The sequence below is a fragment of the Hylobates moloch genome, unplaced genomic scaffold (genome assembly GCF_009828535.3).
Source record: "Hylobates moloch isolate HMO894 unplaced genomic scaffold, HMol_V3 SCAFFOLD_8, whole genome shotgun sequence".
In the NCBI taxonomy this organism is placed as follows: Eukaryota; Metazoa; Chordata; class Mammalia; order Primates; family Hylobatidae; genus Hylobates; species Hylobates moloch.
The window spans coordinates 32,502,300-32,515,916 of record NW_026652283.1 but is presented as its reverse complement, the minus strand read 5'-3'; the positions used below and the strand labels follow the sequence as shown (position 1 = coordinate 32,515,916).

The 13,617-nt window shown below is 41.3% G+C and overlaps 1 protein-coding gene across 10 annotated transcripts in view; it reads right to left on the bottom strand.

Moving 5' to 3' along the window:
- Positions 1-10,776: 10,776 nt before the first annotated feature.
- Positions 10,777-13,617, bottom strand: part of SINHCAF (SIN3-HDAC complex associated factor) — an 80,629-nt gene continuing 77,788 nt past the window's right edge. For all 10 annotated transcript variants that reach the window (XM_058442909.1, XM_058442910.1, XM_032159994.2 and 7 more), the window contains one exon: positions 10,777-13,061. In XM_058442909.1, the coding sequence (XP_058298892.1) occupies positions 12,902-13,061 (160 nt within the window). In that variant the 3' untranslated portion in view covers positions 10,777-12,901. The remainder of the gene's footprint in view (positions 13,062-13,617) is intronic.

Here is a 13,617-nt window from a genome sequence, read left to right as displayed (position 1 = left end):
AGAGTACATGCTATACAGTTCCATTTACATAAAGTACAAAAATGGGTAAATTAATCTATATTGTTATAAGTCGGGACAACAGTTGCCCTTGGGAAGAAAGTTAGTGACTGGGAAGGAATGGAGCACAGGTGAGTGGGCTTCTGAAAACTGGTAATGCTCCACTTCTTTTGGGTTTTTTTGTTTTTTTGTTGTGTGTGTGGTGGAGTTTTGCTCTTATTGCCCAGGCTGGAGAGCAATGGTGTGATCTCGGCTCACTGCAACCTCTGCCTCCGGGGTTCAAGTGATTTTCCTGCCTCAGCCTCCTGAGTAGCTGGGATTACAGGTGCCCACCACCACACCCAGCTAATTTTGTATTTTTAGTACAGGCGGGGTTTCTCCATGATGGTCAGGCTGGTCTCAAACTCCCAACCTCAGGTGATCCGCCTGCCTCAGCCTTCCAAAGTGCTGGAATTACAGGCGTGAGCCACCACACCTGGCCATGTTCCATTTCTTAAACTGGATGCAGGTTACATAGAAATGCTCAGTTGTTAAAATCCATTGAGTTCTACATTTATAATAGTCACTTCTCTGTGTGTATTATACTTTGACAAAAAGTTTGAAAATGATTGTACACAGGACAGCTTAAAATTTTGGTGGCTAAATTGTTTCTTTTATCTATAGATACTTTTCAAATTATTTTTCAGTTTCTCAGCTTTCTTCTTAAAGAATTGTCGGTATTCGCATCAAATTAGTTTCTTACTGGCCAGGCACAGTGGCTCACACCTATAATTCCAGCACTTCGGGGGACTGAGACTGGAGGATCACTTAAGCCCAGGAGTTCAAGACCAGCCTGGACAACAAAGTGAGACACTCGTCTCTACAAAAAATTGAAAAACTAGCTGGGTGTGAGGGCGCTACACCTGTGGCCCCAGCCACACAGGAGGCTGAAGCAGGAGGATCACTTGACCCCAGGAGGTTGAGGCTACAGTGAGCCAAGGTCATGCCACTGCACTCCAGCCTGGGTGGCAGAGCAAGACCCTGTCTCATTAAAAAAAAAAAAAAAGTTTCTTATTAGTTAGCCTTTCTAAGCCTCTTTTCTGAGCCTAGTTTTTAAAGCAGAGTGCCTAGCACAGTGTCTGGCACAAAATGCTCAATAAATGGTAAATCGATACCTTCTCCTAAACGAGTGGGACAGGTTTAGGAACCTTTTCTACATACTAACACAGCACTCTGTACTTCTCCCTGTCTTAGCATTTCTTACTACTTTCCAGGACTAGAAGGCATTTGATTGCAAGAATACTGTGTCATCTGCCATAATATTCCTAGCACCGAGTTCCGCATCTGATGTGGAATAAGATCTCAATATTTGTTAAATAGATGGTTGAATAAATAAATAAACTTCTAGTACTTTGCGACATCTATTACTGTACTGCTAAGTTATGGAATCACATTTGTTTTCCCTGAAATAAGTTTTCTTGGCTTCTCCATCCACTGATCATCTCTCCCACAATATCGTGACTTGATTCTGTTCCAGGTGAACCTTTTCCTAGTGTTTCTTGTATTCTTTATTATCTGTCATGTTAGGGCAGCTGTGGAGCTTCATTTTTACAACTGCTGAATCTAAATTTAACTGCTGATTTTCTACCATCCATTTTCAACCTTCTTTAAAAAGCCTGGCGAGTAACTTTATCTGTCATGGCCCATTTCAATGCGCTTAATAGTAAAACCGGCCAATGTGGAGACCCATTCTTAATGAACAGACCAGTTTGGTCATTCTTACTATTTTCCATGGATTTTCAACATGATTAAGAAAAAATAATTCGAGGCTGGGAATTGTAGTTACCCAACTGAATGGCAGGCAAAGGAAGAAACTAGATGCTCCCAGGTAACTGCCCAGTTTTTGTTTTTGTTTTTGTTTTTGTTTTTCCTTTCCACCGATGACAAGGCACGCTCAATAACTTGACTCCCCAGGGAGGGTATCCCGTTCTGAAAAACACACTCCTGTATGCGATAAAGGCAGGGGGAGGGGACATTACACTGTGAGAGAGGAAACAAACGTTTGATAAGCGCATAACACAAAACAGTTCTGGCAACTATCGTTTCTTCTTCTCCCTCAAATCCAGGAAAGGTCCATAGCCCATTTTCTGTAATATTTCACCAACCAAAATGATCTCTTGGACTTGAAAATAAACGCCCCCATTTCCAACCCTCCATCACTCTAAAATTATTAGTGATCTTCAGGTACTTGAAAAAGTAAACTTCTGGCCAGGCGCAGTGGCTCATACCTGTAATCCCAACATTTTGGGAGGCCAAGGTGGGCAGATCACTTGAGGTCAGGAGTTTGAGACCACCCTGGCCAACATGGCGGAACCCCATCTCTACTAAAAGTAGAAAAATTAGCCGGGTGTGGTGGCGCACACCTGCAGTGCCAGCTGCTTGGGAGGCTGAGGCAGGAGAATTGCTTGAACCCGGGAGGCGGAGGTTGCAGTGAGCTGAGATCGCAGCACTGCACTGTGACAGAGCAGGCTCCATCTCAAAAAAAAAAAAAAGTAAACTAAACTTCTTATTGAAATGTAATGCACAGAGAAGTATACAGCTCTCTCCAAACCTTTTTTATCTCTCTCCAATTATTAAAAAAAAAAAGTATATGTGCCCCAGCATGCTTCCTTATTATGAACTGTGCACAGGTAGGACTCTGCTAATATTATGTAAATTATAAAACATATACAAACAGGACAGGAGAGAAAATGAGGAAAAATCAACAGAAATAGGAGTTCTAATTTTTACTTTGTACACTTCAATGGGCCAGGCGGATCACAAGGTCAGGAGATCGAGACCATCCTGGCTAACATGGTGAAACCACATCTCTACTAAAAATACAAAAAAATTAGCTGGACGTGGTGGCGGGCGCCTGTAGTCCCAGCTATTGGGGAGGCTGAGGCAGAAGAATGGCAGGAACCCGGGAGGCGGAGCTTGCAGTGAGCCGAGATCACGCCACTGCACTCCAGGCTGGGTGACAGAGCGAGACTCCGTCTCAAAAAAAAAAAAAAACTTTAGAAATCACAGCTTTAAAGACAGTGGCAACACGCTGCATTCACAACCAGATTGACTGGAGACTCTAGGAAAGGTTTGGTAGCTTCTGGCCTTAATTGTATGACATCAACTCAATCTCCAAAAATACACTGGACAGAAATCCAGCTGTCTTAAAGTTTAGAAATGTGGCCACCATGTCTGGTTGCAAATCACATTGCATGTCTTTATCCGCAACGGCAGTCTTCTAGGAAAATGGCATTTGGGAAGGAAGAAGGTGGATACAAATATACTTTCTTCCTCCTTTGTGATAATACAAAATTAATTGCAGAAAAAGTAAGGGTTGGCTCTTAGCTGTTATTAAAGATTAAAATTATCTTGGTCAGAGGGAAATAGAAATTAGGTTCTCCAAACTTTTAAAACGTGTTTCTAAGGTTTACAGTTGAGGTGAAATAATTGTTTAGCTGACTGTGGATGAAGCAATGAAATAACTCCAGTTTTAACTCACTGGGTAACCATAAGGTAGGCTTCTGCATCTGTAAAAACTGTGTTACACTAGATGTGCCTACAACACTGCGTATGAAGTGTGACTAGCACCACCTAGTGGACATTCATACGGCAATACGTGATAAAGGAAGCTGCATGGCCAGGATGGAAAAGTTGCTGGTCACAGTAGCAGCAAAGGGCTTAGCTAGTTCTTCCTGGCAGCCTCCTCAATAATTCACAGTTTACTGGGAATCATATATCAAATAGTTTTAGCTCTTCAGAAGAAAATGAAATTTATAATTAACTGCATTGCCCAGGTGCAGTGGCTCACACCTGTAATCCCAGCACTTTGGGAGGCCAAGGCAGGCGGATCACGAGGTCTGGAGTTCGAGACCACCCTGACCAACATGGTGCAACCCCGTCAAATACAAAAATTAGCCGGGCATGGTGGCACACGCCTGTAATCCCAGCTACTCAGGAAGCTGAGGCAGGAGAATGGCTTGAACCTGGGAGGTGGAGGTTGCAGTGAGCCGAGATCACGCCATTGCACTCCAGCCTGGGTGAGAGACTCTGTCTCAAAAAAAAAATTAACTGCATTATGACAGACTATTTTCCTTTTAACAATTGAAACTGGCATCCCAAGGATGCTCTAGATACAGTCATAAAGATAATGCTTACTGCATCTCTCATCACTGGCTTACTTGGAAAAGAACAACAACAAAAAAAGTTATAAAGAAAATCTGCCTGGACCAGGAGTAATAGCTCACATCTGTAATCTCCGCACTTTGGGAGGCCAAGACAGGAGGACTGCCTGAGGCCAGGAGTTTGAGGCCAGCCTGACCAATACAGCAAGACCCCAGCTCTATTAGAAAAAAGAAGAAGAAGAAGAAAATCTGCCTGATAAAGAGCTAAAGAAGCAGCCTCAAGCTGCTAGAGCCACAAGCACCCTGGAACTGTGCACTCAAATGGCATTGTCTTTAGCACTAGCATAACTGGGCAAAAGGAGCACCATCTCTGTAACCTATAACTTGAATGGTGCTTGCTCCCTTGGAGTTGTTCAAGGAGTCTAGACTGGCCAAAGCAGGCAACCGGCCTGGCTTAAACTAACTATGCTTGGAACTTTGGGCCTTGAGGCTAAGAGGTGTGTTGTACTATTTCAGCATGTTTTATGAATTGGTTCCACAGAGCTGTTACAGCACAGCCAAATTTTACTCTTCAAAAACCATCCTAAGTAGGCCTACCCGAAACAAATTAACACAGGAACAGAAAACCAAATACCATATGTACTCATTCATAAGTGGAAGCCAAACCTTGGGTACTCATGGACATAAAAAGACGGCAACAACAGACACCGGGGACTACTGGAAGGGGGAAGGTGACAAGGGTTGAAAAACTGTTAGGTACTGTGCTTACTATCTGAGTGACAGGATCATTCACACCCCAAACCTCAGCATCATGCAATATACCCAAGTAACAAACCTGCACATGTACTCCCTGAATCTAATATAATCATTCCTTCAAAAAATCATCCTGAGAGCCTATCTTGACCACCCTCTGGATTTCAACATACTTTTTGTGCAGCTTAATTATATCTGGCATAGCTTCATGCCCTCTATACAATTTCCCAATCCTGGGATTCATGTGCTGCCAAAGCATAATAATCTTGTAGTGAATACGTATTCTCCTTTAAGCACTGAAACCTAAGAAAGCTTTGAGCATTTTTATGGGGGCAGAGGGGTGGTTGCTGATGTGAACTGTTTAAGACCTTTCCTGTGTTCATCATAACTACAGATGAAAAAAGTTTTCATTCTTAGCATATCCAATTAGACTTCATTGCTAAAGATTAAAGAACAAATGAGGGAACAAGCTTATCATTAGGTGCTTATCACTGTGCACCTATTATAGGCCAGGCCCTCTATGATCCTCATTTTACTCTTACTACAGCTGTGTTTGGTATTATTTCCTCCACTTACAAAGGAAATGAGCTCAGAGAAAAATTATCAAAGATCATAAAGCCAGTAAGTAGCAAAACCAGGATTTAAATTCAAGTCTCCTGACTCTAATTCCATTGTTTATTCATCTATGCCCTGGTGATATTAACTAATAAGCTCACGTGCCAAACATAATCCTTACCCCCTATCCACTACATACTTACTTCTGAATAGAAAATAAAAGTCACACACAATTAAATGACAAGAAAAAGACCCCACAATCTTAGTATGCTACGATTCTCAGAAAGGACTTCACGATTCTAGCCACATGGTTTCTCAAGCATCAAGGGACGACATAGAACACTTAGTAGGGCCTTGTACGTAGGTGCTCAGTGAAAGGTTGTTTTAAAAGTCTCATAGTATTACCCCCCAGATTATTTTGTTCATTTACAAAAGAAAAGATATATACTTTAAAATGGAAAAAGATCTGGCGATCTTAACACAGCGATTAATCTTAGCATCACCAACAGTGGGACAGCCTGACATCGTGTGCTTCTTGACATGATGCAGTAACAGAGGCACCACACGATCTATGCTATATCTTCGCCAACAGTAAAATCCACATCTACTAAGAAAACAACCAAGCCTGGACAACAGTGAGACCCCATCCCTACCAAAAAAGAAGTTAGCCAGGCATGGTGGCACAGGCCTGTAGTCCCAGCTACTCGGAGAGGCTGAGGCAGGAGAAGGGCGTGAACCTGGGAGGCGGAGCTTGCAGTGAGCCGAGATCGCGCCACTGCACTCCAGCCTGGGCGACAGAGCGAGACTCCGTCTCAAAAAAAAAAAAAAAAAAGACACTTTGGGATGATAGGGACAATTTATTCCATACAGATCTATCATATTGGATATTGAGTTATTCTTAATCAGCTCAGATATGGCAATGACATTATGGCTAGGGAAGAGAATATTCTTTTATTCCTAGATGAATGTGTATTTAGGGGTGAAGTATCATGGTGTTACAATTTACTTTCAAATGATTCAGCAAAAGAAATTAGATAAAGCACATATGGTAAAATGTTGCATTTGTGGATCCAGGTGAAAGTTATACTATTATACTATTCTTTCAACTTTTCTGTGTACTTAAAATTTCTTCAAAGTATTTTTTAAGATTCTTGAATAAAATTCATCAAGACAGTTGGGATAAATCCAACTCTCCTCTGAATATGATTTCTGAAAATACCAAGTTGTAAGCAATCAATCAGTATAAATATTTATTGTGACCCTGCTGTTAATATATCCTAATCGACCCCTCTGGGAGCTGTAGTGGTGACTAAACAGACATGCTTCATGCTCTCTCGGAACCCATGTAGCATGTTATTTTGTACGTGTGTGTGTTGGAAGAAAGAGGAATTATTCTGGAATGCTTCCCCAAGTGATGCCTCAGCTTAAACCTGAAGGATAAATAAGTAGGTGTGGCCTAGTTACAGGATGGTGGGGAAATGGGTCAGAGAAAACAAACAGGTGTGAAGGCACTAATGATGGAGTTGGCCAATCTGGAGAGTGAGAATATTTACTCCTACTGCCTCCTCCAGGCCCCCACTCTGTTTAGATAGCCCATTGGTCTCCTGATTCCATTAACCAACTCCCTCTATTCAATCTTCAGACCCAGGAGTAGTAGTAACAGGACTCCAATGTTACTAGTCCCAAGAACTATACTCACCCTGAGGTTTCCCTTTACCCTACATACAACTTTGTAAAGGTCCCTTTATTAAACTTTCCTCAAATTATCCAATTTCAGTAAGCCAGCAGGACTGATGAAAATCTCTAGAGACAGATATGGGAGATGTCTGCATATTTCATATGGTATCTGGGACCATGGAATGGAGATGATCTGGGAAGAAGGCTGAAGATGAAGCCTGGGCCAGTGAGCATCTGAGGTCCAAGGAAAACCTGGAAAGTGTGTTTTCAACCAAGAGTATTTCAACAAAGAAACTGTCAATCGTATTAAGTACTGTGGAGAGGCTGGGTAAATAAGATAAAGGCTTTGGAATGTCCCATGAAGAAGCCATCAGTGACAGATCAACATCGAAGAGATTTGTAAAGTTAATGGAGGCCAAGTATACACTTACTTGAGGGGGAAAAAAAAAAAAAACAGTATGGCCAGGCATGGTGGGTCACACCAGTAATCCCAGCACTTTGGGAGGCTGAGGCGAGCAGATCACTTGAGGTCAGGAGTTCGAGACCAGTCTGGCAAACATGGCAAAACCCTGTCTCTACCAGAAAATACAAAAATTAGCCAGGCATGGTGGCACATGCCTGTAATCACAGCTACTCAGGAGGCTGAGGTGGGAGAATTCCTTGAACCCAGGAGGCAGAGGTTGCAGTGAGCTGAGATTGAGCCACTGCTCTCTAGCCTGGGCTACACAGTGAGACTCGTCTCCAAAAAAAAAAAGAAAAGGAAAGGAGAAAAAAAACAGTATAGTTGTTCGGGTTTCTATTTTAACTCTACCAGGAATTTACTAAATAATTTGAGATTTTTTTAGTTCTAATTATTTTGAGATTTAAATATAAATGTAAGCAAAAACAATCTTTCTCTTTTATTTGTAAAAAGCCAATACTGGCTGGGCGTGGTGGCTCATCTCTATAATCCCAGCACTTTGGGAGGCTGAGGCAGGTGGGTCACCTGAGGTTAGAAGTTCAAGACCAGCCTGGCCAACATGGTGAAACCCTATCTCTACTAAAAATATAAAATTGGCTGGGCGTGGTGGCAGGCGCCTGTAATCCCAGCTACTCGGGAGGCTGAGGCAGGAGGATCGCTTGAACCCAGGAGGCGGAGGTTGCAGTGAGCCGAGATCATGCCATTGCACTCCAGCCTGGGCAACAAGAGCAAGACTCTGCCTAAAAAAAAAAAAAAAAAGCCAATACCTGGAGACAAAGTTAAGCTAGTGTAAGCCATAGATGTTTAGAGAATAAATGCTGTAAAACAGAATAAATCATTTTTCCCTTTCAGACAAAGAGCAGGCTTTCGCAAAAAAAATCTTTTGTCTCTCTCTAAACTGAATGACTAAGTTCTTTTACGCTAAAGCTTGCAACTAAGTTTGTCTAAGACCCCCTAGTCAACATACAATAACAAGCAGTTTCTAACCAGGGTATAAGGTATTTGATACCTAAAGCATTCTCATGACTACAATGAGTAACCAAACTCCACAGCTTGAGAAATTGTTAGACAGAACCCGCAGATCCCTTTCTTTGAGAACATGAGCCTGTGAAATTATCTATCTTTGATCCAATTTGGCTTTCTCCTCCCTTCCGAGTTCACTGAATGTCACACAAAAATGATTGCCTGGCCACTACAATGCTAAATCTGGGGCACTAGGAAACTGTTCTAGGGACGCTGAATAAAAGAGGCTCCCAGGGTACCTTCTATTGTTCACTGCTGAGCAGCTACCTTGATGATTTGTTTTAAGATAATCGTTTCACTAAACCTCTAGCAGTTTTCTCCACAGAAAGACAGATAATAGGTACTTTGAACATTACCAAAATTAAAAAACAAAATTTGATTAAGTTAAAGATCAACGTATCTGCAAAAGTTAAACTTGCCCCTCATTTCAGCCTTCAGAAAGAAGGGAGGCAAGAAGAGACCCAGGGAATAGTTTCCAATGAGGGTTAGGACAGCATTACTATAGCAGACAGGAGACAGTTTAGAGAACAAAGGCTTTCAAGTAAGAAAAGCAGATTCTTTCATTCAAGTTACATGACCTCCTGGCACCTCCTCTTACCTGTAAATAGACTTTTTTTTACTTTGCAGGGTTACTTTATTAAACAATGTTTGAAAGCGCCTGGCCCAACAGTAGGTCTTTTCCTTTCTTTTTTTTCTTTGGAGATGGAGTCTCGCTCTGTCACCCAGACTGGAGTGCAGTGGCCCGACTCGGCTCACTGCAACCTCTACCTCCTGGGTTCAAGCAATTCTCCTGCCTCAATCTCTCGAGTGGCTAGGACCACAGGCGCATGCCCCCATGCCTGGCTAATTTTATTTTTAGTAGAGACGGGTTTTCACCATGTTGGCCTGGTTGGACTTGAGCTCCTGACCTCAAGTGATCCACCCGCCTGGGCCTCCCAAAGTGCTGGGATTACAGGCATGAGCCACAGTGCCCAGCCAGGGTTTTTCATATTGTGAGAGCCATTTTTCTTTTCACTTGCTACACAAAGCATTTGCATTGTAGGGCGAGAGGACCAATTTAAAGAGATTCCGTTAAAAAAAAAAAAAAAAAAAAACGATGTGACAAACTCTAGGTGCCTTCCCATTAGCCCCACCCGCACCTCTTGGTGTCCAATCCTTCGTATGAGCCTCTCCCCTTGGATATGGGCAGGACCTGAAAAGACCCCTCTTGCTGGCAGCTTGGCTCTCGACACTTGCTGGTAGTGACAGTATCATGTCAGTGGTCCGGTCAGCAGCCAGACCATGCAGGGAGCACCCAGCTGGCAGGGAACTAAGGGGGGGCCTCCAGCTGACAACCAGTGAGAGGTCTGGGCACTCAGCCCTGCAGTGGCAAGAACTGAATTCTGCCAGCCGAGTGAGGCTGAAATGAGTTCTTCCCAAATCACCAGGTGGCAATGCAGATGAGACCATGAGCTTTCTAAAGGACCTATCTAAACCATGCTCAGACAGAAACTGAGACGCATTTGTTTTAAGCCACTAAATTTGTGGTAATTTAGGACATAGCAATAGATAATACAGGTACTGTCAACTTCCTTAGTTACCTTGTTAATTTCATAGAAACTGTATTAGGTGGCAGCCAAACCATCCAGACTATCCCAAAGCAAATTTAAATACTAACAGTAGTATAAAAAGTCTGGCCCTTTATTACCTTTCCCAGGTAATGAAACCATTGGTTTCTAAAAGTTTGATATGGATTACACCTCTTAGGATTCCTCATAATCCTGTGAAGTAAATATTCCCATATTTAACTCAAATGACTAACAAGGGGCAGAGCTAGGAACTTGAGAACCAGGGTCCAACCCCCTGATGCCACCACCCTTCCAACTTTTATAGTTTCCCTAAAGTCTCAGTGATGCTCCCCACTATGCCCATAGACAGTAATAAAACCACAGACAGTGAAAAGTACTGGGAACATTTTGTTCTTCCTTTTAAATCCAACTTATCCACTAGATTAATAATTGTGCACATCAGTTAAAATGTCTTTTATTCCAAAGTCTATGTCTCAGTAAAGAGGAATTTATTTATTCCCTTCATGGCTTGTTATTAATACTAAGCACTTAAACTGAGTATATGTGAAGGCCAAAAACATTATTCTTACTGAAGACCTGTCAAACAAAGCCACAAAACAGCTCCTTTTATTTTCTAATAAGACTAGATTTATTCAATACCCTAGTAAAAGTTTTGATTATAAGTATCCAACAGTATAAAAAGTACAAAACAGATCTGTAGATTTCTAATATATTAATACAAAGTGCATGACTACATACAGTACAACCTACAGGCAAAAAGAGGTGGAAGGGGAAAAAGAAGACTGTGGTTGAGGTCTAGTAATAAATAAATAAATACAGAAGTAGAGATGATCCATATTATAGTATATTCTACCACCAATACTGCAGCCAAAATGTACAAAAAAAATCATTTCAAAGTAACTCAGGAGGATGATAATGGCTGGACTTTTGTAATTCGCCTCAAAGACTGTGGGAGAGCCAACTCAACTCACTGTATAGTCTGTGCATATGGTGGCTTGTAGCATGTAGGTTTTCTCCAAAAGAAGGAAATATAAAATGTTTAGATTAAGAACTATAAAACTACAGGGTACCTATAAAAGGTGGCTTACTCCTTATTATTATACTATCCAATTTTTAAAATGCAGTTTAAAAAATAAGCACGGAGTCTTGTTATTACAAGGCAGGCAAATGTTTCTCCCTCATTCTGAAAAGACTGAACTGGCGATGCTTTTCCTGAACATTTAGAAAAGAGGCAGTAAGAGTACTCTGGTTTGGGTTCAAGCGAGAGGCTTTTCATGAAAATCTTAGGATTGAAGAGCTCTAAGTTCAGGATATCTCAATGCTCAGAAAGCTTGACTAAAAGAAGCCAAACCAAAACCATTTAATGTGAACACAAACCTCTTTTCTTTTAGTAAGTTTTACTTTTAATACAGAGTGAAAGAAAATAAAAACTTAATAGGCTAAAACAAGTCAAACACCCATTCTACACAGATAAAAACCTTCACAAAGGTCAACTGAAGTAATCCAGAGCTGAAACTGAATTGTGCAGATTTTCAATGAAGTCACAGAAGTCATGTAACACAAACAAAAGTCAATTATATTTACACACTCAGCAAGCCCTCTAAGTAATGTGCCCCAAGAAGCATTAACCTTTGTTTTGTGCCATCCTGAAGACTTGCACATTTTATTTTTCAGATAGCTTACCATTTTTAATTGAGTGTGTTCTCTACCATGCAGTAATGCTTTGGTACTATTCATACAGGGTCTCGCCTGTCCTAAAGACTTGCCATTTCCCCAAGAGGAACTTTGATTCCGCTTTAGAAGTTTTACATAAATTAAAATCTTTATCAAATATTAATATGAAGGGAGGCACAGGATGCAACATATATAGTCAAGTTACCTCTCTGTATATTTAGAAATTACTTTCTCCATTTGCAACAGAAAGCTCAGTCTGTCCTTCTTAATAATCAGTAGTACAGGTTTGAATCATCAAAGCTTGGCAAGACCTTAATATTTCAAAATTATTAACAACTACCTCTAGGGGCAAGTTACTGAGTTATGACAAATCTATTATCATGAGGGAAAACAAGAGTAGCCAGCCATCTTAAAAATGCCCCAACCACTGCTTCTCAATACAGAAAGACTAAAAACTACATACAGTTTATCATACAACAAATCCCATCTCTGTCCCCTGAAATTCCCCTAGTTTCATTCATTAGAAGGGGATAAAAAAAAAAAAAAAGACTTAAAGAGCACTTTACAGCAGCATTCAGCTTTCCTATGAAATACTCAGCATCTTAAATATTATGTACAACTCTTTTTTTAGTAAGCTAGACACTGGCTTCAGAGTTTGTGGGACTGGGGGAAATCAACCCATTCAAAACTACTCTAGAAATTGTCTTTTGGCAGAATAGCAGGTATCCAAGTTAAAAATAAGAGGGTCATTTGAGACCAGCCTGGCCAACGTGGTGAAATCCCGTCTCTACTAAAACTAAAAAATTAGCCGGGTCTGGTGGCAGGCACCTATAAACCCAGCTACTTGGGAGGCTGAGGCAGGAGAATCACTTGAACCCGGGAGACGGAAGTTGCAGTGAGCCAAGATCACACAACTGCACTCCAGCCTGGGTAACAAGAGCAAAACTCCGAATCAAAAAAAAAAAAAAAAAAGGGTCAGTTTGTTGCTTTGTGGTCTTTTCAAAATTTAGATGTTTTTTTTTTTCTGTTCCCCTTCTACATAAAAACCTCAGTCACCACTCCTGAGTCGAGATGGGCAGAGGCTCTGGCCCCTGCTCCTCTGGCTTCTCGGCAGCTGCTTTCTTATTGCTGCAGCAAGGCTTGAAGAGATGTGTGTCAATGAGGACTTCCCCAAAACGGCCTTTATAGATGATCCCACAACATATCTTCTGTCTAAAAGACAAAATGGAGACCAAGATACATTAATAAGGAAGCAAAATATGAATACAAAAGAAATCTACTCACTATTATAACTAGTCCAATATAACCAAAGAGTTGTGCTTCTACAGTCTTGCATATTCCAAGTGAAGGGGCTCCTAGAGTAACCCCAATTAGCTAGAGAAGGGGAATTACCCAGCTGCCTTAAAGGCCACTGGAATCTTCTCAAATATTGAGGAAGATGGCATTTTGAAAGACAGCAGTCAGTTTCAAAGGCTGCCCCTGATGTTGTTAACTATTTCCTCCAAAATCGCCAACTCTTGAAAAAAAAATCAGCCACCATAAACAGGCTGATGCAGCCAGCAATTTTTTATATATATTTAATTTTTTTTTCTTTATCAACTCGTAAGTGCTTGAGTGGTAATTTTTAATTAAATACTGAGTAGATAAAAATAGATGTGTGGGCTGGGTGTGGTGGCTTACACCTGTAATCTCAGCAGTTTGGGAGGCTGAGGTGGGCAGATAACTTGAGGTTAGGAGATCGAGACCAGCCTGGCCAACATGGCAAAAC